Raw genomic sequence first — 22,434 nt, forward strand, 5'->3', positions numbered from 1 at the left:
CCTGCACCCCATGGGAGCCCATGGGAGACCAGGATAAGTACCTGGCTCCTGCCATCAGATCAGCGCGGTGCGCCGGCCGCAGCGCGCCAGCCGCAGTGGCCATTGGAGGGTGAACCAACGGCAAAGGAAGACCTTTCTCTCTGTCTCTCTCTCTCACTGTCCACTCTGCCTGTCAAAAAAAAAAAAAAAAAGCTTAATGTACATTAAGTATGAGTAAAAATGATATTAGTTACAGTTATGTTCATTCTCTAATAAATATTTTCTCAGTGTATCTATGAACCAGACATTCTAAAAACTGAAAAAAAAAAAAACAGTATTAAAAAAGCAAAGTTTCTGGTCTCTTGGAGATAACTTTCTCTTTGCAAAAGGCAGAGTAAACAAGAAAACAAACAAGATAACTGCACACTGTGCATAATTCTTTGCAGACCATGATCACCGAGAGATGGGATGCTGAGACACTGAGGACAGCACGCTTTTGTCAGGATGGCCGTGGGTGGTCTCTCTGAGAAGGTGACATTTGAGCCCAAAGGCTGAGGAGGATAGAAAGGGCAGGCGGGAACTTTCTAGGCAGAAGAAAAAAGTGCTAATACCTGAAGACAAGTAGGTCTTGGGAAACTCTAGAAAGTGAAAGGAGGGAGGAGGGGAATGGTAGGCAAGGGTGAAGCAAGAGAAACAGTAATGGAATGATTAGCAAGGACAAGTGGCCATTCTTTCCAGTGCCAGTGGATATGACTCCTTCCTCATGGATTCTTTTGTGTTTAGACCCCTGTTCAAAAGATAAATGTTTGCATTTGGGCCAGTCTTTCCAGACAAGTGCAGACCCCAGTTCGGAGACTGACTTTCCTGTGCTCTTTTTCATTTCTGCCAGGCCAAGGGGTGGAATTTATTTTGAATGTTTTCTAAGTGTTCATTGTGTTTATTTTATTCCACAGTTGATGCAATTTTTTTAAAAAATTGGGAAATTATGTGTTAAAAGTAATTTCATTTTTCTTATAAGCAATAATATAAGGGATAAATAAAAAGCCTTTATTTAAAGGCAGTGTTTTAAAACATTATTTGCCTATTTACTCTGTGTCATTGTATTTACACCAGTTGCTCTTAATTCAGTGAGCATATTTTAAATTAATTGAAATATTTCTCCAAGATGCTGACATGCCATCCCCTGCCAATGAATGAGCTTCCAGAGACTCCCTGGAAAAACTTTTTCATGATGTGGAAACAATACTTGACAGCTTGTAATTTTTTAGTCATTAAATTGAAAACCAAATCCAAGTTGATGGTTTGATAGTTCTTTGAAGATAGGAACTGATTCCATAAATCTGAATGCATAGTGCTGTTTTTCAGAACTACATTTAAAATTTTTGCTGAATTTTTATTAAGAAGAGTACATAATTCGAAACATGAGAAGCCTGTGACTTAATTTGTTAGATTTTGAATGTTCCCTGTTAAAAAAATCTTTATTGAAAAGCCAGTCATATGAAAAGTAAGATTTGACATTTATGTTGAAAAGATGGATTGGAAGAAATAAATGAATCACCAAATGAGCTTTAATTGCTGATGGATTTTCAAAGTAGGTAATTTATTCATATTCACTAAGCAGAAATGAAAATGAAATTGCAACAATTCAGGAAAAATAATAAGGATTTTTTTCACTTTGACTTTTAATGTGTTTTGAGTTTCTACCTGGATTAATTTCCCATAATTTTTATATTTTTTAACTCTTAGCAGACTACTAAGTGCAAGGTGTCTGGCGCATAACAAATTTTCCCAGGCAGACGAATCAATTAATTCACAGGCTTTTATTGGGGTTCCGCTCCCGAGCGAGGTTCCACGGCCTCAACAGAGCAACAGAGCGGGGGCCGGGGAAGTCACGTGTCAGAGATTGGGAGAGCTCCTTTTATAGATTCAGGGCATGGGGGTTAAAGGTTGAGGCGGGTCTGATCCTCATTGGTTGACCTTTAGGCACCCGCAGGGACCTTGACAATGACTTTCCTTCCCTGGAAGTACAGGTAGGGACTTTCCATTCCCACAAGTATAGGCCTTCCCTCCTTGCAGATCCCAAAGCTACCACTAAGTATTTCTAACTGAATTAAATAGGTAACATATAAATCTTTTAGATTCAAATTGCTTTATTTCTAAAAAAATAATAAAGAATTTTGTTGTACATGCAGGATTCTAATAGTAAGGGACCTGACAAGTATTAATACTCAGGAACTGAACTAGTACTCCTGTTATACACCGAAAACATATGGTACATTTCAAAGACGAGATACCCATTAAGTGTTCAACAAGATTCTTAGCAAAAAAAAAAAAAAAAAAAGTGAGTGAAAGCTCAAAACTTGCTAGTTATTCTTTTTTTTTTTTTTTTTTTTTTTTTTTTTTTTTTTTTTTTTTGACAGAGTGGACAGTGAGAGAGAGAGACAGAGAGAAAGGTGTTCCTTTGCTGTTGGTTCACCCTCCAATGGCCGCCGCAGCTGGCGCGCTGCGGCCGGCGCACCGCGCTGATCCGATGGCAGGAGCCAAGTACTTCTCCTGGTCTCCCATGGGGTGCAGGGCCCAAGTACTCGGGCCATCCTCCACTGCACTCCCTGGCCACAGCAGAGAGCTGGCCTGGAAGAGGGGCAACCGGGACAGAATCCGGCGTCCCGACCAGGACTAGAACCCGGTGTGCCGGCGCCGCAAGGCGGAGGATTAGCCTAGTGAGCCATGGCGCCAGCCCGCTAGTTATTCTTGTTATTCTATCCAACCATGATAAGAACTGAGAGTTAGACTAGTGAAGTACATCTCAGGCTGTTCTAGAGTCTTCTAGGATTCTCTTATAGATTCCCAGTCGCCAAGGTGGCAGGTATTTTTTGAGTGTAGTGGGAAAAGCCAGAATTTCTAAGGCCAAACCATGCATTTAGTGCAACCTATGGAGAGCAGTTAGCAGGGAAACTAGAACGGAAACTGCAGTGAGGTACAGTCCTGAGATTGGAGGCATCCGCTGGGGGAAAGGACTCTGGGTGCTTCTCACTGCATCAAGAGGGGCTTGCTTTTTGCAGCTGTGTTATCTATTGCCTTGTGAAAATATGTACTGAAATAGCTCTTGCAAATTTTATATTAGAAATTATGCATCCTTCCTTTTTCATGCAGATTGAGCCTTTTTTTGTGAGCATGGCACTTCATGACCTCAGAGACAACAGGAAGATTTCTGCAGATTTCCATGTGGATCTCAACCACGCCGCCGTCAGGCAGATGCTCCCGGGGGCTCCTGTGGCTTTGGAAAACGGCAACGTCGACACGGTCACTCCAAGACGATCAGAGGAGCCTCGTGTCAAAGGATTTCCAGAGGAATGGCTGAAGTTTCCAAAGCAGGTTGCACTTTGTTCACTTGTACTTGTGATAGGATGAAAAATCCCTCTCATTGTTCTTCCCGGTAGACCACACACAATGGGCAATTGCCCAAGTATTTCCCTTACAGCCATCCTTTGAAAAAGTGGCATTTTATTTCCTTTTAAAAAATGGCATTTTTGTAAATGTCTTCAACGTCTGGTCTGATAAGCTGCCTTCTTTGTACTTAGGCTATATTTTCTGTAAGCAATCCACATTCTGAAATTGTTCTGGTGGCCAAAATTGAGAAAGTCCTGATGGGAAGCATTGCAAGTGGTGCTGAACCCTATATTAAGAATGCAGACTCCAACAAGGTAATACAGAATCTTTCTGATAAATAATTTAATTGCTTTTGAGAAATATCGTCAAATAAAAATAAAGGAATAAAGTCACATTGCCTCACTGAATTATCAAGTTCAATAAATATAACTCTTCATATATTCTCATATTATGAAATGAACTTATACCAGAAGATATTTAAAGTATATAATTTTTACTTATTTTTAAATATTTATTTGAAAGGCAGAGTTAGAGAGTGAGATCTTCCATCCTCTGGTTCACTCCCCAGATGGCCACAATGGACAGGGCTGGGCCAGGCCGAGGCTAAGAACTTTATCAAGGTCTCCGGCATGGTGTCAGGGACCCAAGCATTTCGGCCCTCTTCTGCTGCTTTTCCCAGGCCATTAGCAGGGAGCTGGATGGGAAGCAGAGCATGTGGGACTCGAAATGGAACCCAAATGGGATGCCAGCTTCGCAGGCAGCAGCCTTAACCACTAGGCCGTAACACTGGCCCCTATTGTTTACTTACTGCTTTTTATTACAGCAAATTCTGACTTCTGAGAATATTTGGTGGAAATAAATTTAAATATGAATAAATTTTAACCATAAGAATCAAGGCATTAACAGTCATGAAAACTTAGAAATAATCTGAGTAAACGCAAGTGAGTAAAGTTTACTAAGACAACAATAATCCTCATGTTAAACTATTTGAAAAAGTAAGATAGTTGTATAACACACTGTAGTAGCAGCTACATGGTCAAAGAGGAAAGGGAATACTGTAAGTCTTTAGAATGATATACTATTGGAAATGATTTTACATTCTCATTTCTATTACCATATATTCTTTGGTAATCAAATGTTGCTATGTGGTGGACTATAAATATTCAAGGTCCATATTTTCCATGCAAATAAAATACATTGGGGAAGTCAGAAGCACTGAATTTGAGTATGCTAAATTTAGGGCAATTTAACATATTTAGGAAATCTTTAATTCAGGGTTTGGTAAAATACAATGTTGAAGCAAAATTTAGCCTGCCACCTACTTTTGTAAATGAAGTTTTATTTAAACAAAGTCACATACATTTAGGGATTTCTGTGTTTGCATTCTTGCTACTGCAAGAGTGGAGTCTTTATGACAGAGACCGTATGGAAATCTGGTTTATTTACTATTTATCCCTTTACAGAACAAGCCTGCTGACTTCTATTACTTAAATAAGAAGAGATACAGCACTGATTTTGAATGTAAATTGACGGCCGGTGCCATGGCTCAACAGGCTAATCCTCCGCCTTGCAGCGCCGGCACACCAGGTTCTAGTCCTGGTCTGGGCACCAGATTATGTCCCCGTTGCCCCTCTTCCAGTCCAGCTCTCTGCTGTGGCCCGGGAGTGCAATGGAGGATGGCCCAAGTCCTTGGGCCCTGCACCCGCATGGGAGACCAGGAGAAGCACCTGGCTCCTGGCTTAGGATAAGCGCAGTGCGCCAGCCACAGTGGCCATTGGAGGGTGAACCAACAGTAAAGGAAGACCTTTCTCTCGCTCTCTCTCTCTCTCTCACTGTCCACTCTGCCTGTCAAAAAAAAAAAAAAAAAAAAGAATGTAAATTAACAAGACTTCCCACTATAAGATGTTAAAATGCTGTAAGCAAAAAAAAGTTTCTATTCAACAGTCTTTTCTACATTTTGAATTTACAAATTAAAAAGAAAGAAAAATGTTGTGTAATAGCTTGAACACAGAGAATATTATTTGGCTCTTTTTAAGGTATAAAATCTGTGGACCAGTAACAATTTCACTGAACATTCAGTGTTACTTTAGGTGTTCAGTTTCTAAAGTGCTATATTTTTATTTGTTTCTTTTCTTTAGTATGCACAAAAGTTACTAAAATCCAACAGGCAGTTCTGCAGCAAATTGGGAAAATACCGAATGCCATTTGCTTGGGCCGTGAGGTAGGTTGACTACTGGGACCAACAGAATGGAAATATGTATTTTGTCTATCTTGGAAGCCTCAGTTTTGACACGCTTTGATTACATGCAATTTTCAATGTACCCATACTTACAAGAATGCTAATGTGGTCACCTTCATAAACATCTTAGTCTCCCAGGGACATACATTTAACAAAAATATTTAGAAAGACCCTAGCAAAAGACCCTGACATGTGTACAGTATGTGCATGATCAGGTTTGCTGTGTGTTTTTGGTAGGGATATACTCAAAATAACAACTTGTCTATTGTGTATATTTGGTTTAACAAACTGTTGGCATGATGTAAGCCTTGAGAATCTGATGTGCATAAAATTCAGGGATGCCCTCTGGTTTCCTTACAGCTACACATTTTCATCTATGCATAGAGCACAGGTCTGTCTATGAATGTTCTAATGAAACCATCAAGTTGATCAGTGAAATTCTCTGTGATTTTGATTATGATTAATGCTGTCAAATGTACCACTATCTAGTGTGTTTTTGATAGGGATGCCGAGTTCTTTCAACCCTGATTATAGAACCATCTACCTGAACATATAACTTCTATGTATAGAACAAAAATTGCCCTTCAGTTATGATTAAGCATCAATTACTATATTCCTCCTCAATCTCTTACATCATCATGAGTATAACTTTCTTAAAGGAGGGAGAGCTTGGCATCATACAAATGTACTCAATGAACTAAACAAAGGTTAGTTGTAGATTCAAAATGAGGTAGGCCATGCAGAATTCATTTATATGTTGGCAATATTATCTAAATGCCAGTAACTTTAAGCTCCCAAAGTTAAAGAGGACCTATTATTTTTTTGATTGTCAGTGATCAGTATATCATAATAAGTTGATAAATATTAATTAATATTAATTAGTTTTGAGGTAAATTAATTGAAGTTGGGGATCAGTGAGTACAGGAAGAAGAATTGTGGAAGTTTTAGTGACAGTGAACCAAGATGGACTCATTCAGTCTCCAGGAATTAGTTTGCCCTGAAGCCTCCCCAGGGCAAGTAAGGAAGATACCAGGGCCAAGGGTCTGCAAATATGGTCCCAATCAGGCCATCTTGTAGTGCGACTTTGGGCAAGTTTTTACTCCAGGTCTCAGTGTCCAAACCTGTAGGAGAGAGCCGACTATGCCTATGTCATAGGAGTGTGTGCATCTCAGATGCAATTGCATCTGCCATAAGGTAGAGCATTAGTAACCGCTTTCTCTTCTTTCTCTGTCTTTCCTGACAGCTAGTACCAAGACATCCTGTGTTAAAAATAGGTTCTTGAGATATATGGACAACTTTATGATGAATTTAACAGTTTTTCTTACTCATAAGATTAAAGGGAAGGGGCCGGCGAGGCAGCTCACTAGGCTAATCCTCCACCTGCGGCGCTGGCACACTGGGTTCTAGTCCTGGTCGGAGCGCCGGATTCTGTCCCGGTTGCTCCTCTTCCTGTCCAGCTCTCTGCTGTGGCCCGGGAGTGCAGTGGAGGAAGGCCCAAGTTCTTGGGCCCTGCACCCACATGGGAGACCAGGAGACGCACCTGGCTCCTGGCTTAGGATCAGCGCGGTGCGCCAGCTGCAGCGCACCAGCCGCAGTGGCCATTGGAGGGTGAACCAACAGCAAAGGAAGACCTTTCTCTCTGTCTCTCTCTCTCACTGTCCACTCTGTCTGTCAAAAAAAAAAAAGATTAAAGGGAAGGGAAATTAGTTATTTTCTGATCAATATTTTCATACTTTTAAGTATTCTCAGTTTCCCCTAGAAAGTCTGCTGGGACATGTAAAGGCAAGATCTCTCTTGGAAAAAAATAAAATATTTCAATGTTGCAAAATTATAACAGTGAACACATTGCACTTCAAGGTTCTAACATTGTTCCAAGATTTTAGAAGCAGGCATTTTAGGGGAAGCCATTTGGTACAGGTATTCAGACACTGCTTGGGATACCCACACCCCAAATAGGAGAGTCTGGATTCAAGTCTGAGCTCCATTCTGTATTCCAGCTTCCAGTTAATATGCTCCCTGAGAGGTGGCAGATGACGTCTCAATTATTTGGGTTCCTGCCACCCATGTGGGAGACCTGGACTGAGTTCCAATATCCCGACTTCAGCCTGGCCCAGTCCTAGCTCTTATAGGTGTTTGGGGAGTAAATCAGTAGGTGGAAAACTCTCTCTCTTTCTTTCTCTCTCTCTCTCTCTTGTTCTTCCCTCACCTTTAAATAAGTGAAAATAAATAAATTTTAGAGCTAAATAGAGTTGTGTTCAAATGCTCACTCTGCAATACTAACCAAGTGAACTTTGGCAAGTTACTTATAGTCTGCTTTTACCTCTATTTTGTCAAATCTACAAAAGATGAAAGCTAATGTATAATTTACAGATACATACCCAATAAAATGGGGCTTTTATTAGAAATCATTATTATAATATTATTAAAATTTACCTAAAGGGATCAAATTCATCACAAACAAGCTTCCTTTTCAGATAAATTTAGAACAGTGAAGAATAATTGGAGGGGGATAATTAAAGAATATTTATTATTGAAAGACTCTGAGGGGTTAGAAAAATACCAACCCTACTGTGAAGTTGCCTAGGAAAATATGCTACAAGAAACAGAGATGATGTTTCCAGGGATGCTGATGATGGTACACACCATCGAAGTTTCTAGCCAACAAAAACACAAACTCACGCTAAACAAATGCACAGCTGGTGATTTGGTTGAATGTTAGAAGACATATAGATCACGTGTGTGTATAAATGGATGATTTACATTTATATAAACTTTTCTGGAATCAGAAAAATTAGTGGTTAGCTATACTGCTAACCACCAAAAAGTTATCTAACCACCAAAAAGTGTAAGAGCCAGCCAAGGAAGACTTTAATTTCCACTTCACAATATGAAAACGGCCCCCAAAAGAATGTCAGCAAGATCAGAGGAAAACTGGCTGATGCTAATGTCATTTGAATGTAAGGTGGCTTCCCTCCTGTGATACTTACTGATATTTTGGGTTCTGTGGCTACTTTTCCTATCAAATATATTTTCTAGATTGGAGTTTTTCTTACAGTATAGCTTTGAATGTATGCTAAAACATTTGGTACTTAAAATCATCCATCATCCAAAGAGTAGAATTTAGTCTCTGCCCGTATTTTTGCCCAGATCTACTCATGCCACATGATGCAACACAAACAGATGCTCATCTCTGTGAGCAACATTTTATTTGAAATTAATTAGGTGCCATTCTCATATTTGGCACTGACTGAAGTGCCATTTTGTAGCAAAAAGCTTATCTTTGGAGTAGGTATATAGAACACAATCATAGGTCCACATAAAGTGCTTTCCACTGGATTCCAGAGACGGTTGGCCCCTATAAGTATGCCATGCTGCAGGTGAGGCTCTTTCCCCACATGTAACCCCCAGAGTCCTATGTGCCCACATGCATGCCAAGATTCTTTTGTCATTTTTTTTCACTGTGTCTCATTTGATGTTCTAAATAGACCAGCATGCGACACTGAATTTTCTTTAAATTGAAGTAAGACTAGAGTAGAAATTCTATTCTCATTTCTGCATTCTGTAGAGTGCATAGTGCAATTGTTACATAAGGTCCCCAGTCCTGACCACAGTCCAATAGTGCAATCTCTGTTTGAATCGTTCCAGTGACACAGACCTAAGCACAGTTCCATGGTGTTTCTTTCTGTCCTTGTTGAGCTCTAATGATTAAATAATCATTCAAAAGTATTCTTGAATTATCATACAACCACTTTTTGATGTTATGGTTCATAACCACAGAAGTGTGTCTAATTCTTTCTGTTTGTCACAATTATTCATGCTGCTTGTGCGTGGAAGCAATCAGGGAGCTTCAAGTTTCTTTCCTGTAAGACTAAACACCACCTTGCTTCAATGTACCCCAAACGGCATGTCTTTCAGACCCCACAATACCCTAATCATTGCTCAACTGTAGCAATTGAAACGAGGCACTATGTCCCAGCCGTCCTGAATCCATCTGTGTAAATGAGTCAGTTCATTCTCTTGCCAGATAGTGCGTTGGCAGCAACAGCAGGTTGCATGGCACTGTGAGCAAAGCTCTTCCAGCGGTGCTGTGCTCTTGGTTCTCTTTATGATAAGTGTCCAAAGTGGTGAACAATTTCCATGAGAGAGCTGTGGACAAAGGCAAAAATGATTATGCAATTCACATTTATCAATGTGTTTTAAGTCACTCACTGCTTAATTTAAAGAAAAACCATTGCATAAGGCCAGTTTAATTTCTTCTCATGTTGAGAAATCCATCATATCAACATTTCATGTGCTTAAACTAAATCCCAGTATAATATTTACATAAAAGTCACGTTCAGATTAAATGTTTTCATTCTGATTTCGCAGCATTATTTGACAAAGGATCATTTTATTTTCCCTCAATCATTTCATAATAGAAAAATGAAGAGATGGGTTGAAGGAGTCTAAAAATATCATTCTGATAAATTCCCATTTTCTATATTATTTTATATTAAATTATTATTATCTGATATCCTCCTAAATGATCATTTCAGTGTGAATATTAAAATTTTTATTACTTTAATGAGTGATAAAATATACTAGTGAATAGCATTAAATTAGAAGAAATGAAACTTTTGCATCTAAAATAGAAGAAAAATAAATTATATGTGGGTCTAATTTTTCTTTGACCAGTACATTGTGTGATAAAGTATGAGGAAGAAAAAGCTGACATCTAAGCAAATATTACATATGACATAAAGCAAATATTACCCAACACTAGCATACTATTTTTTTAAAAAAGCAGCATATATTTATAAGCCTATATTGTTCTAATTTAATGAAATAGATCAAGCAAGTAAATAAATGGCTAGAATTCATAATCTTCTCCATATTTAATATAAAAATCCAAGTCAGGTATCCCCCACTTTACATTTGTAGCAGTCCTAAAAGTTAGAACACAGGCACACTTAGCCCCATGAAAATATTTGAAAAGTAGTCTAATCCTATATTCTCACAAGCATGACCTCATTCCAATAGCGCTACTCATAAATCCAAACAGTGCTGCTCAAACTGAAGTGAGCCTGTCTTGCCCAGGTTTAGGGCATCTTGAGGAAACAACTAAAAAGAATATTATGTGTTTATGTTCCTCTCCACTCCCCTCACACTCCAAAATTTTGATGTAAGGCATCAAAAATGGGAGACCTCATAAAAAATGTAGTCATGTAGTCATAATATGGACTACTGTCACTTTGGATACAGAGTTGGACATAAGAAATTAAAGATGACAAAAATGAAATGTGTAGATGAAAATTCCATGTAAGACTTTTTTATTTTTATCTTATAAGTCACTACAGTTTCTTCTATTCTCAATGGGAAATTTATTAGCTCAGTTATCCTAAAAGCACAACTCCATCAACAGTACTCAAATGACAACCTAAATAACAACTATTTTCTTCTAGAACAATATTTAAAGACAATCAAGGAAATGTGGACAGAGACTCAAGATTTTCACCATTGTATAGACAAGAAAGTAGCAAGATTTCAACTGAAGACCTGCTTAAATTAGTGTCAGATTATAGAAGGTATGATATTTTTGATATCTTGATGTTGATATAAACCAGCTATATTTCTATCTGTGATTTGTTATTTTCCCATAAACAATAGCTGACTGATTCTCAAATGTCCAAACTCTTAACAGAAAACACATGCATTTCCTGTGACTTTTCCTGTACCCAAATACTGCCTCAAAGTAAATTGTCCAGAATTAAATTTAAAACTACGCCAGTTATCTACTTCTGCATAACAAACTACTCCCCAAAATAGTGTCTTAAAATGACAATCCTTCTTATTTTACACCTGAGCCCATGATTTGAACTCAATTTATTAAGGAGATCCTGTCCGTTTGCACATGGCATTGGCTTAGGGAGGTCAGCTGGAGCCAGCACCACTTTGAAGATGGTCCATTTGCTATTCGCCATTTGGTGGTGCTGACTATTGGCTAGAAGCTCAGCTGTACGTGGGATGGAAACCTTGATTTTTCTCAATGAGAGCTTTTCCATGAGATACTTCTATTTCTTTGTGTCATGGTGGCTCGGCTAAGTGTCTCCAGGAACTGAAAATGACCATTTTTGGTTTGTTAAAGCTAGGGACCAGAAACTGGAACATTGCTATTTCTGCTATATTCTACAATCCAGCTATCCCAGAGCTAAGATTCATAGGAAGGAGACAAAGACGCCTCTCAACAAGAATGTGAAGGAATTTTAGGACCATTTAAAAACCTTCATAGAGCAATTACCTTGCTATGAATATTCATAATCATAAAACGTGTGTCATTAAAATACTTATAGAAAAGGTAGCAGCAATAACTAATAGAAGAAAAATACAGAAGCCATAAGCATTTTAAATGCATCAACATACATCCAACATGCGATGATGATGATACGGTCTTCAATAAATGTTACTTGAACTGTTCATCTCCCAATGCATATGGTATTTTTGTACCCATTTCCAAAATCTACTTCTCTGTGCCTCAAATCTATTAATCAATAAGCCACTATCAAATAATTTAGTTTATTCCAAGCAAAAGTAAAATAATACAATCATGATTAATGTTTTCTGCAACATCTGTGTAGGATATGTTTCTATTTAGCTAGAAGGGAAGGTTCCCCAATGTTTTCTTTTTATTCTGGAAAATAAAAACTTCAACAGAAAATAAAGGTGAGAGGGGCCAGCACTGTGGCACAACAGGTTCAAGGCCCAGCCTGCAGTACTAGCATCCCATATGGGCACGTTAGAGCCCAGGATGCTCAGCTTCCAATCCAGTTCCCTGCTAATGAACCCGGGAAAGCATCAGAAGATGGTCCACGTCCTTGGGCCCTTGCTCCCAGGTGGGAGACCCAGAAGAAGCTCCTGGCTCCTGAGAGAGGTAGAGTCAGAGAGAGGTCTTCCATCTGCTGGTTCACTCCACAAGTGGCTGCAGCAACCAGAGCTGAGCTGATCCAAAGCCAGGAGCCAGGATTTTCTTCCAGGTCTCCCACGTGGGAGCAGAGTCCCAAGGACTTGGGTCATCTTTCACTGCTTTCCCAGGCCATAGCAGAGAGCTGGAATAGAAGTGGAGCAGCCAGGACTGGAATCGGTACTCATATGGGATGCTGGCACTGCAGGCAGCAGCTTCACCTGCTATGCCACAACGCTGGTCCCATGGCTCCTGGCTTTAGATTGGCTCAGCCTTTGCAGCGTGAACCAGTGAATGGAAGACCTCTCTCTCTGTCTCTACCTCTCTCTGCAAGTCTGTCTTTCAAATAAATCTTTAAAAAAAGAAAAAGCAAAAAAGGTGAGAAGCAAAATCTTGGAGGAGACCCCGAACCATCACTTTGTCATGATCCCATTAAAGCACTCCTTACCTGGAGTAGGCTTTGCAAGGCTACTTCCTCCAGAATGTGAGCTGAGCGTGTTTTCATCTTTACTTTTTTGCCAGCACATTGAAGCATGAAAAATTGTAATGCTGAGCAGAGGGAGTAGGAGAAAACAGTTTAGGGATATAGACTGGAAGAAACCAAACTGTGACAAAAACTCTGTTATCAGTGAATAGCAAAGAAAGTTATCACTGGGGCACTTAAGAGGCACCCAGAATGCAGTGTTGAAATTTTTATTTCACAAAACCCTCACATGTTTTGACATTGATTCTCAGTGTTGTGCTGATAAATGTTTAACAATTGGATTTCCAGGAGACAAAACTGATATGTACTGATGACCAATTTCTATGGTGTAAATTCTCCTACCTTTACTGAATTCAAGCTACCAGTGGGACTCCACTGAATGTAGGGTTGGGAGGAGCTATGCAAACCATTAAGTAGCATTTCCAGCACACAAATAGATGTAAGTAATATCAAGAGCACAAATAATTTCATCATGTAGCAAAATAATGAGGAAGTCATGAATTTGGAGTACTTATTACCTTTGTGTTTAATATAACTCATTTCATGGTAAGGTTATATAATTCAATTTTCAATCATGGTTGTGTTTAACAACTGTCAGGAAAATTCTTGGAAATTTAACAATCAGCTCTCACAAGCTGGGAACAGCTGGCTCTGACTTATCATTATAATTATTTCATCAGTCAGAGTAGGTTTCCGGGAGGAATGATACTTGAAACTGTTATCAGCAGTGTCCACATTATTGAAAGGAAGATTGGTGAGATGGTTTTAGTGGCAGGGAGGGAAGGAAGGAAATGCAAGGCTCAAGATTCAGAGTGAATGTGGGCAGAGAGCACACATGCAGATGGATAGAAGACACAGGTCCTCGTCACCCGTCACCCTTGTTTGTAGATGAAAAGGAAAGATGTAGACTTTCCACCTAACAATTGTCGCAAAGACCAGCCTAGCTCTCAGAACTCATCAAGAATGTGAACTGCTTACATCAATTCAAAACTATTCTCTTTTGTTAAAAAACAACATATAACTTACTATTGTGCTTGTTCAGCCATGTAAATGTTATCTGAAATAGGAGAAAATCAATTTGAAATCAGATTATCTATAACTGGACCCCTCCTTCCTGTTTTCTTTTAATTTTATTTGCAATATCATATAAATGTTAGTTTCAAAAACTCAGTTGTGGGATAAAATCATTCACAAGGTTATTTAGGGTCTACTGTTAACCCCTATCAAAGCGCAGAATTGAAGTTGACTATTTTTTCTTACAAACTAGAATAATACCTTGTGTGTGTGTGTGTGTGCGTACATATGTGCCGCCATACTTTTACAGGGCTGACCGAATGAGCAAAACTCAAACCATCCCTGGAAGCCTGGATATTGCTGTTGACAACGTTCCTTTGGAGCATCCAAGTATGATGATGATGTTATGGTTTGATTATAGAGTTCTGAATATTTGGGGGTTTTGTCTGTTGAGTTTGCTGGTTAATCTCTTTGTTACAAGAATGGGTTTTTTTCTATTTTTTTCCAAAGGTTGGGATAAATGGAATTCATTATATTATAGAAATTTGAGAGTTCTTATTTCTCTATTAGGACAGACAATGAGTATTGTAGGACAATACCAGAACTGTATTATAGGTAATGTAGCATTTATCTGATATGCAAATATGGGTTTAATATTCATCAAGATATTATATAAATTAATACTGAAACCCTGGAGGGTTGCATATGTGGAAAGTCCAAATAGCATAATAAGCTATAACCCGTAAGGAGAGAATGTATAGTTTTTCCACTTCCTCTGGCTTAAAATACTGGCTAGTTCTAGCATACTATGCTGCCAAAGCGTTACTCTGAACACCATGTGTAGCTACCCAAGTGTCCATGCAGCGCTTACAACTGAAATGTCACCAGATTCTCTTATTATACAAAGAGATCGATCTTTTCCAGAATGGGGTCAAAAGTCCTTTTTAAGTCAGCAAGAAGTAGGTTTTCAGAAGCTTTTAACAGCTGTCCAATAAAAGAGTCAGAATTTAGAATGAATAAAAGCTTCCAATAACCATCTGTTTTCCAGAGAGAGGAGGATGACCACGGACTATCTAGATGACCATTAGCACTATTAAGTTTTCCATTCTGATAATTCTCCACAAATCACTTTAATATGAAATATAACAACCATTCTAACTTAAGCCATGGCTCCAAATCATTTTTACATTGATTTGTGTGGAATAAAAACAGGATAAACTAAGCTATTTCCTCTACCTAATTTGAGGCACTGAGCTTCTATTACCTATGAAAAATTGAAACAACAAAAAGGAAGCTAACCATTGTATCTGAAAGAATTGCCATACAGAGAAACTTGAGCATGTGACAAAAATATGATCATTAGCTTTTGAGGAGGGGAAAGCTGTAACCTGATTCTCAGGTATACATGGCTGATCATTTTGCTTCTTTGAACACAAGGAGATTCCAGATGGTATAAAGGAAGGTAGATAACGCTACTGTCTTTCTGTGCCAGCCTTCAAACATTTTAGTGGCAGAAGTTTAGATTTAGAATTTCCTAAGGCTCATTTCTTTCTCTTTTCTTAGGATGTTCCTATATATTTAAATGTTTTGAGTTGTAAAAACTGAGGAGAAAAAATAAAATAAATTGTATCTAATAATGCAGAGAGAGATACAAGCCCAGGCTGTGACTAATTTCATGGGGAGAAATTACTAGTAATCCAGCTGCATTAACAATAATAGTTCCATTGGACAGTTTTGTTCTTTCATATATCCATTTTGTATTATTTTTACATGTCATAGCTTATAATATCTTAATAATAATATCTTACCTTATAATATCTACCTAGTATGTTTAGAATGTTTAGAGGATCATTAGCTACACTTTGCTTTTTGTATGAATCTTAATATAAAAAAGTTATAAATCCATCTCAAGTGTTTAACCATTTTCAAGACATGTTTTGATACTAAATAGTTTACTTATCTACCATGCCCACATCCTATAAGTATTTCATATTAGCACTAAATTAACATCAATTGGTGTATACACACACACACATATATATATATACAAAGCTTCTATTTAGAATGAATTTATTTTCAAATATGTTAAGTATGAGAGTACTTCAGAAATTCATGGAAAATTTGAAATTAAATGATAATATTATTTTTGTGCAAAAACCTTTTGAAGCCATGCATAATTTTTCAACATACACATTTTCCATGAACTTTTTGAAGACCTCTCATGTTGTTCAACTAAAAGAACCATATTAAATGACAAACTTTTATTTTCTGATTTCTTAAGACTGTGTAACATCGTCCTTTATCCCTGTCAAGCCTTTCAACGTGATGGCTCAAGCAGAACCCACGGTGGAGGTGGAAGAATTTGTTTATGACACAACCAAGTACTGCCGGCCTTATAGAGTGTACAAAAATCAAATTTACATTTACCCCAAACATCTCAAATATGATAGCCAGAAATGTTTTAACAAGGTAATGATACCCGTTTCTGAACTTATCTCTCTTTGCACTTACACTGTACAAGCTCGCTTCTTGAGACTACAAATGCACATTGCCATAGGCCAGCAGTTCCGTAGTAAGCTTCAGAGAGGCAATGATGACTTTGATCTTAAAAGTGTTAAAGATGCACAATTTTACAATATTTGAAAAATCCTTTCTGAAGTCAGAAATATATATATATATTTGTATATATATTTGTATATATATTTGTATGTTTGTTCTAGAACTTTTTTTAGTTTCCTACAATACTCTAAAAATAGATGCCTTTGTAAATAATCTCCCCAGATCCTTCTGTAATTTCTGAGCAACTATGGATAATGTCACAAGAAAATGTTGGGTATGCTACATTTTTCAGATTTAATTAGATAGTACTTATTTTAGGCGCTTAGATTTTTCCGAGGTTATTTAAAAGGAAATTATAATTTCCACTTTCCCACCCTATAATTTCAGGCACGAAATATAACCGTGTGCATTGAATTCAAAAATTCCGATGAAGAAGGTGCCACGCCCCTAAAGGTGAGCCAGATACACAGTGGGACAGGGCATAAAGGCAGGGGTGGGGGGTAGCCTCTGTCCACCATTGAGGGACTCAGTGAGTGTGGTGAAAAAAGGAACAATTTTACACGTGTACTTAGAGTCTGAACTGTACATGACTGAGTAGCTAGGTATCATGGCTCTCTTAGCTTTCCATGGTTTGAGAAAAGGTGGAACCATTCTAATGTGAAAGAAATGCAAAGATTCCCCTTGAAAGACAGCACCCTCTCCTGTATTAACCTGCTTCTCAGTGCAGAGTGCTTGATTTAAATGGATGCATCCCGGCCAGCCTCCACGGACAGTGTGCTGAAAGTTTGCAGACCAGATGCTTAATGCAATGGGCCTGGGGGAAGCTGCTTTTAGGGAAGGTGTATGTGGCCAAGTGCCGGAGGAACTGGAAATGGCTCTGGGAAGTCAGTACCGGTTGTTGATCACATAATTTAATGTGCTCAATAAAACTCTGAGGTTTCTATGAAGGGTGCTCTTTTAACCTATAAAAATACAGCTGATGGCATTTTTTTAAGAGTTCGCAGTTGATGTATACTATTTTTATCTCAGGGGTTCCAAATGACATAAAATAACCTATAAAAATAGAGGGGGAAATTGGTTTCAGTAGTCCTGCCACCAGTCCTTCCCAGTTTCCGTGAATCAGAGGAAAGAAATTATAAAGGACAAAACCGATTTCTCACTAACACCCACCATTATCTGAGATACTCTCATGAAGCACTCTGTCAGATACAAACTGTACCCTCTGATTTGTGCTAGCAAGAGGGTGTGTTCCATTATTTAGAAGAACAAGAATCCATTTGAGTGTGTGAATTAACACTGCAAAATAAAGAGAAAAATTCTTTAAAATATTTGTGAGCCACTGTCAGCATCCACAGCACCAAACTTCACACCAGTGTTAGCATCAGGACTGAAAAATTAAAATGAAATCTAGTTGTCAAGCAAGCAAAGGCCATGAGCAGGCAGCAGACACACGAGACCTGCCAGACAGCATGTGTTCTTGGGGAAGATTCTGGGTCCCCTGCTTCATTGCCTCCTAAAATACCACATGCAGATAGAGCTAGGCCAGATGACACACTCCAGAAGAGGGACCCTAAGTCCCTGCCAGACTAGGAAGTGTTTTATCACACTACCAGAACTGTGTAGAGGCTGGGACAGAACAGTAACACCACATGGTGGAGCCTGGAACCAGCTCTCTCCTGCCAGCTCATGGTTGGGAGTTGGCTTGTCAGATGCTGGGGTCCAACCAAGTCCGGCGGCCCTCCAACACCTTAATTCTAGCCCAGAACCTGTTTCATGAACCTCTCATGGTGAGGTTCCTTCTTGTAGGAATTAGCCCCATCTCATGGTTATCAAAAGTCGGATGGTGGACCAGTCCAAACATTTGACCCTGGGGTAACATCTATGTGATAAGAAGCAGCCCCCAGATTTTCTTCAGCAGGGCGACAGACGTGGGACAGTAGAAAAGAAGTTCAGGCTTAATTACCAGTCAGATAGACCTGTTTGTTTTGTCCTGAGACTGGTAACTGGAGATTTGTGACTATTTTTTTCACTCAGGTATAATTTGAGACTCTCATAATTACTCAACTCCTATCTGTCTCAACAGTGCATTTATGGAAAACCCGGAGGCCCCCTCTTCGTCTCGGCCACCTACACAGCCGTTCTACACCATTCGCAGAATCCAGATTTCTCGGATGAGGTAAGGACCAGTTCTCTGCTGCCCCCAGCAGCTCCTAAAAAGTATGGGTTTGTAGCACAGTGATAATAAACACCCTCAGATGAACAACATGCTTTGGCAGGTATATACCAAGATGTTTAAACCACATTGATAGTTACTCCTGCAGAGGTTTGCAAATTCATTTATTTCAACATGAGATGAAGTACTTAAAATGGGGCATTTTTATTATATTAGTCATTGCAAGGAACACAGATTATTTTCATCTATTTTACTGGCCAGTGTAATAAAGATATTAGATAGTTTTACCAATCAATGGCATTATTTTATACCATAACAGAAGGACTGAGGGCTGAAGTCTAATACAGTGCTTTTGCTCATAACCTGCATGAACTTGAATGAACGTGGACCTGCTCATCTCTAAGTGCAATGTGGAGGAATCCCTGCCCTGGCTAACAAACTCCCACTGTATGTCAGGCATCAAGCGAGGCTCCACACACACACATCATCTCACTTAACCCTACAGCAGTCCTGGGAAGTGGAAGCTATTGTTCCTATTCTATAAACGAGGGAACAGGCTCAGAGGAGTCAGGTTACATTGCCGTTGTAACTACATACTAGTTACATATAGTATGTTACATACTAGTTACATATAGCATGTTACATACTAGTTACATATAGCATGTTACATTCTAGCTACCCAGGCCATGTGACTCCAGAGCCTGACACTTCACCAATCTGCTATAATATATACTTAAAAAAATCCTAGAGGCAGTGGTAAATGACTGTGCACCTGCTAGCTTGGCATTATAAACAGCTTCAGACAAACAAGCTTCAGGGATTAAATTTAGTGTCTAAATGTAAAGCAGAAGTCTAAACTAATGCAGTCTGCTGATGGGATGCCTGGGGTTTGAAACGTGTATCTTTTGCATGAGTGTCCTGTTGCTGCTCTGACAGATTACTACAGTTTGCAGCTTAAAAATTTTGCGGCTTAAAACAACACTCGCTTGTAACCTTCCAGTTCTGGAGGTCAAGGGCTGCAGTTTTCTGAAGATCCTGGGAGACTTTGTTTCTCTTTTCTCAACTTCTAGAAGCTGCCCATGTTCCTTGGTTTGTGTTTTCTTCCCAACAACCCCACCTCCCTAACCTCTGCTTCTGCCCTCACATCCCTGACTGACTTGTCCTCCTTTCTTCTGTAAGGACGTGGTAATCACACTGTGCTTCCTTGGAATATCTGGAAATATCCCTGTTTCACATCTCCAGTGTCCCTTTTGCCATGTGATGTCTTAGGTTCTGGGAATTAGAACACAGAGGACATCCTCTGAAGGGGGTATTTGTAGCACATTAATCAATTTAAAACAGATATGAAAAGAGTGCCAATGAAGCAGTCTACCTGACCTTGTCTCCTTCCTCCATATTCATTTAATGTTGCTAATTTTCCCCCCATAAATTCCAGACAGAAGGTGAACCAGAATTAAAGGGAAGAACCACCAGTGCATCACAGAATATTGACTGTACTGAATAAAACTTTGACAAACCCCATTGGAAAGGTGCATTCTCCATAGAGCATGTTTTTGTCTCTTTTATTCTGTGTGGTATTATTTTATTAGCAACAGAAAACAAGCTAATATACAGGCCTTTAGCAGAGAATCCAGCTACGCTGTGCCTGGACGTCTTACATACATTTATTTTTTCCTTTTTTAACACTTTTAAAAATTTTCTGATTTATATAAAATAAAAATGTTCATGTATTTCATACCTACAGGTTTAGGAGCATAGTGATACTTCCCATCACACCCTCCCTCCCATCCACGTTCCCACCCTCTCTCCCCCTTCCTTTTTTATTCTCTTAATTTTTATAATGACATACTTTCAGTTTATTTTATAATCATAAGCTTAACCCTCCACTAAGTAAAGAATTCAATAAATAGTATGAAAAAAAGAAAACACTGTTTCTCAACAATAGAGACATGGGTTGTAAAAAATAATCAAATCTCAGCCTGACTTGCCCCAAGTGGTGGAGTTGGAAGCATACCAGGGGATTCCAATTCAATCCCATCGAGGTGGCATGTACCAATGCCATCTCACTGTTCCAGGTGATCAGTTTCAGTTCACAGTTGGTCATGGTGAAGGGACTGGGAGTCAAAGGGAGCACATAGACAAGTCTAGTACCTGCTAACGCTAACTGATGGAGTAAATAAAGGGGAGAGTGATCCAACATGGGAAGTGAGATACTCAGCAGACTCATAGAATGGCAGATGTCCTAAATAGCACTCTGGCCTCAGAATCAGCCCTAAAGGCATTCGGAGCTGGCTGAAAAGCTCATGAGAGTATTTCAGGCATGGAAAGCCAAGACACTCTGGCAAAAGATCTCTGCGAGTGAGATCCCAGTGGAAAGAACAGGTCATCAAAGAAGGAGGTACCTTTCTCTGAAGGGAGGAGAGAACCTCCACTTTGACTATGACCTTGTCTAAACAAGATAAGAGTCGGAGAACTCAGAGGGCTTCCATAGCCTTGGAAACTCATGACTGGAGCATAGGGAGATTACTGATGCCATAGACAGGAGTGTCAATTGGTAAAGTCAACAACAGGAGTCACTGTGCACTTACTCCTCATGTAGGATCTCTGTCCTTAATGTGCTGTACATTGAGATTTAATGCTATAACGAGTACTCAAACAATATATTTCACTTTGTGTTTCTATGGGGGTGCAAACTGTTGAAATCCTTACTTAATGCATACTAAACTGATCCTCTGTAAAAAAAAAAAAAAAAAAAAATTATCAATTCCCAACTTGACTCTCACTGGGATTAAACATGACAATAGGTCTGCTCTGATTTCATCATCATTTAAAAAAAATCATCTATTATTTTTCACTTTATATTTCTGTGTGGGAGCAAACTGTTGAAATCCATACTTAATGTATACTAAGCTGATCTTCTGTATATTAAGATAATCGAAAATGAATCTTGATGTGAATGGAAGGGGAGAGGGAGTGGGAAAGGGGAGGGTTGTGGGTGGGAGGGACGGTATTGGGGGGAAGCCATTGTAATCCATAAGTCGTACTTTGGAAATTTATATGCATTAAATAAAAGTTTAAAAAAAAAAAAGAAATTATTAAATCATCATATTTCTAAAAAAAAAAAAAATCAAATCTCAAAATGTCAATTTTGCTCATATACATTATATTTTGGTACTCTGTTACCACATATCAGGGAAAATATATGATATTTGTCTTTTTGGAATGGCTTATTTCGCTAAATATAATTGTTTCCAGTTACATCCATTCTGTTGCAAAAGACAGGATTTCATTCATTTTTATGACTGAGTAATATTCCACAGTGTACATATACTGCATTTTCCTTTTTTAAATATTTATTTATTTATTTCAAAGTCAGAGTTACAGGAGAGGCAGAGGGAGAGAGAGAGAGAGAGAGAGAGAGGTCTTTCATCTGCTGGCTTACTCCCCAGTTGGCCACAATGGCCGGAGCTGTGCCGATCTGAAGACAGGAGCCAGGAGCTTCTTCCAGGTCTCCCACATGGGAGCAGGGGCCCAAGGACTTGGGCCATCTTCTACTGCTTTCCAAAGACATAGCAGAGAGTAGAATTAGAAGTGGAGCAGCAAGGACTCAAATCAGTACCCATATGGGATGCCGGCACATGGTCTTGCCGGCACTGCAG

General features: G+C 39.0%; 1 protein-coding gene across 17 annotated transcripts in view; it reads left to right on the forward strand.

The window, feature by feature from the left end:
* Positions 1-22,434, forward strand: part of DOCK10 (dedicator of cytokinesis 10) — a 299,156-nt gene that overhangs the window by 198,496 nt on the left and 78,226 nt on the right. For 16 of the 17 annotated variants that reach the window (XR_016231420.1, XR_016231421.1, XM_051849117.3 and 13 more), the window contains 8 exons: positions 3,133-3,354; positions 3,561-3,683; positions 5,508-5,590; positions 11,050-11,172; positions 14,354-14,433; positions 16,325-16,512; positions 16,990-17,055; positions 18,686-18,778. Coding sequence is in view for 15 of the 17 variants with exons in the window: in XM_051849117.3 (XP_051705077.3) it covers positions 3,133-3,354; positions 3,561-3,683; positions 5,508-5,590; positions 11,050-11,172; positions 14,354-14,433; positions 16,325-16,512; positions 16,990-17,055; positions 18,686-18,778 (978 nt within the window). In the remaining 2 variants the exon portion in view is untranslated. The remainder of the gene's footprint in view (positions 1-3,132; positions 3,355-3,560; positions 3,684-5,507; positions 5,591-11,049; positions 11,173-14,353; positions 14,434-16,324; positions 16,513-16,989; positions 17,056-18,685; positions 18,779-22,434) is intronic. The other variant, XM_089328963.1, reaches the window with a different exon arrangement.

This window comes from Oryctolagus cuniculus, chromosome 3 (genome assembly GCF_051225735.1).
Source record: "Oryctolagus cuniculus isolate XC-2025 breed Fujian yellow rabbit chromosome 3, ASM5122573v1, whole genome shotgun sequence".
NCBI classification, from domain to species: Eukaryota; Metazoa; Chordata; class Mammalia; order Lagomorpha; family Leporidae; genus Oryctolagus; species Oryctolagus cuniculus.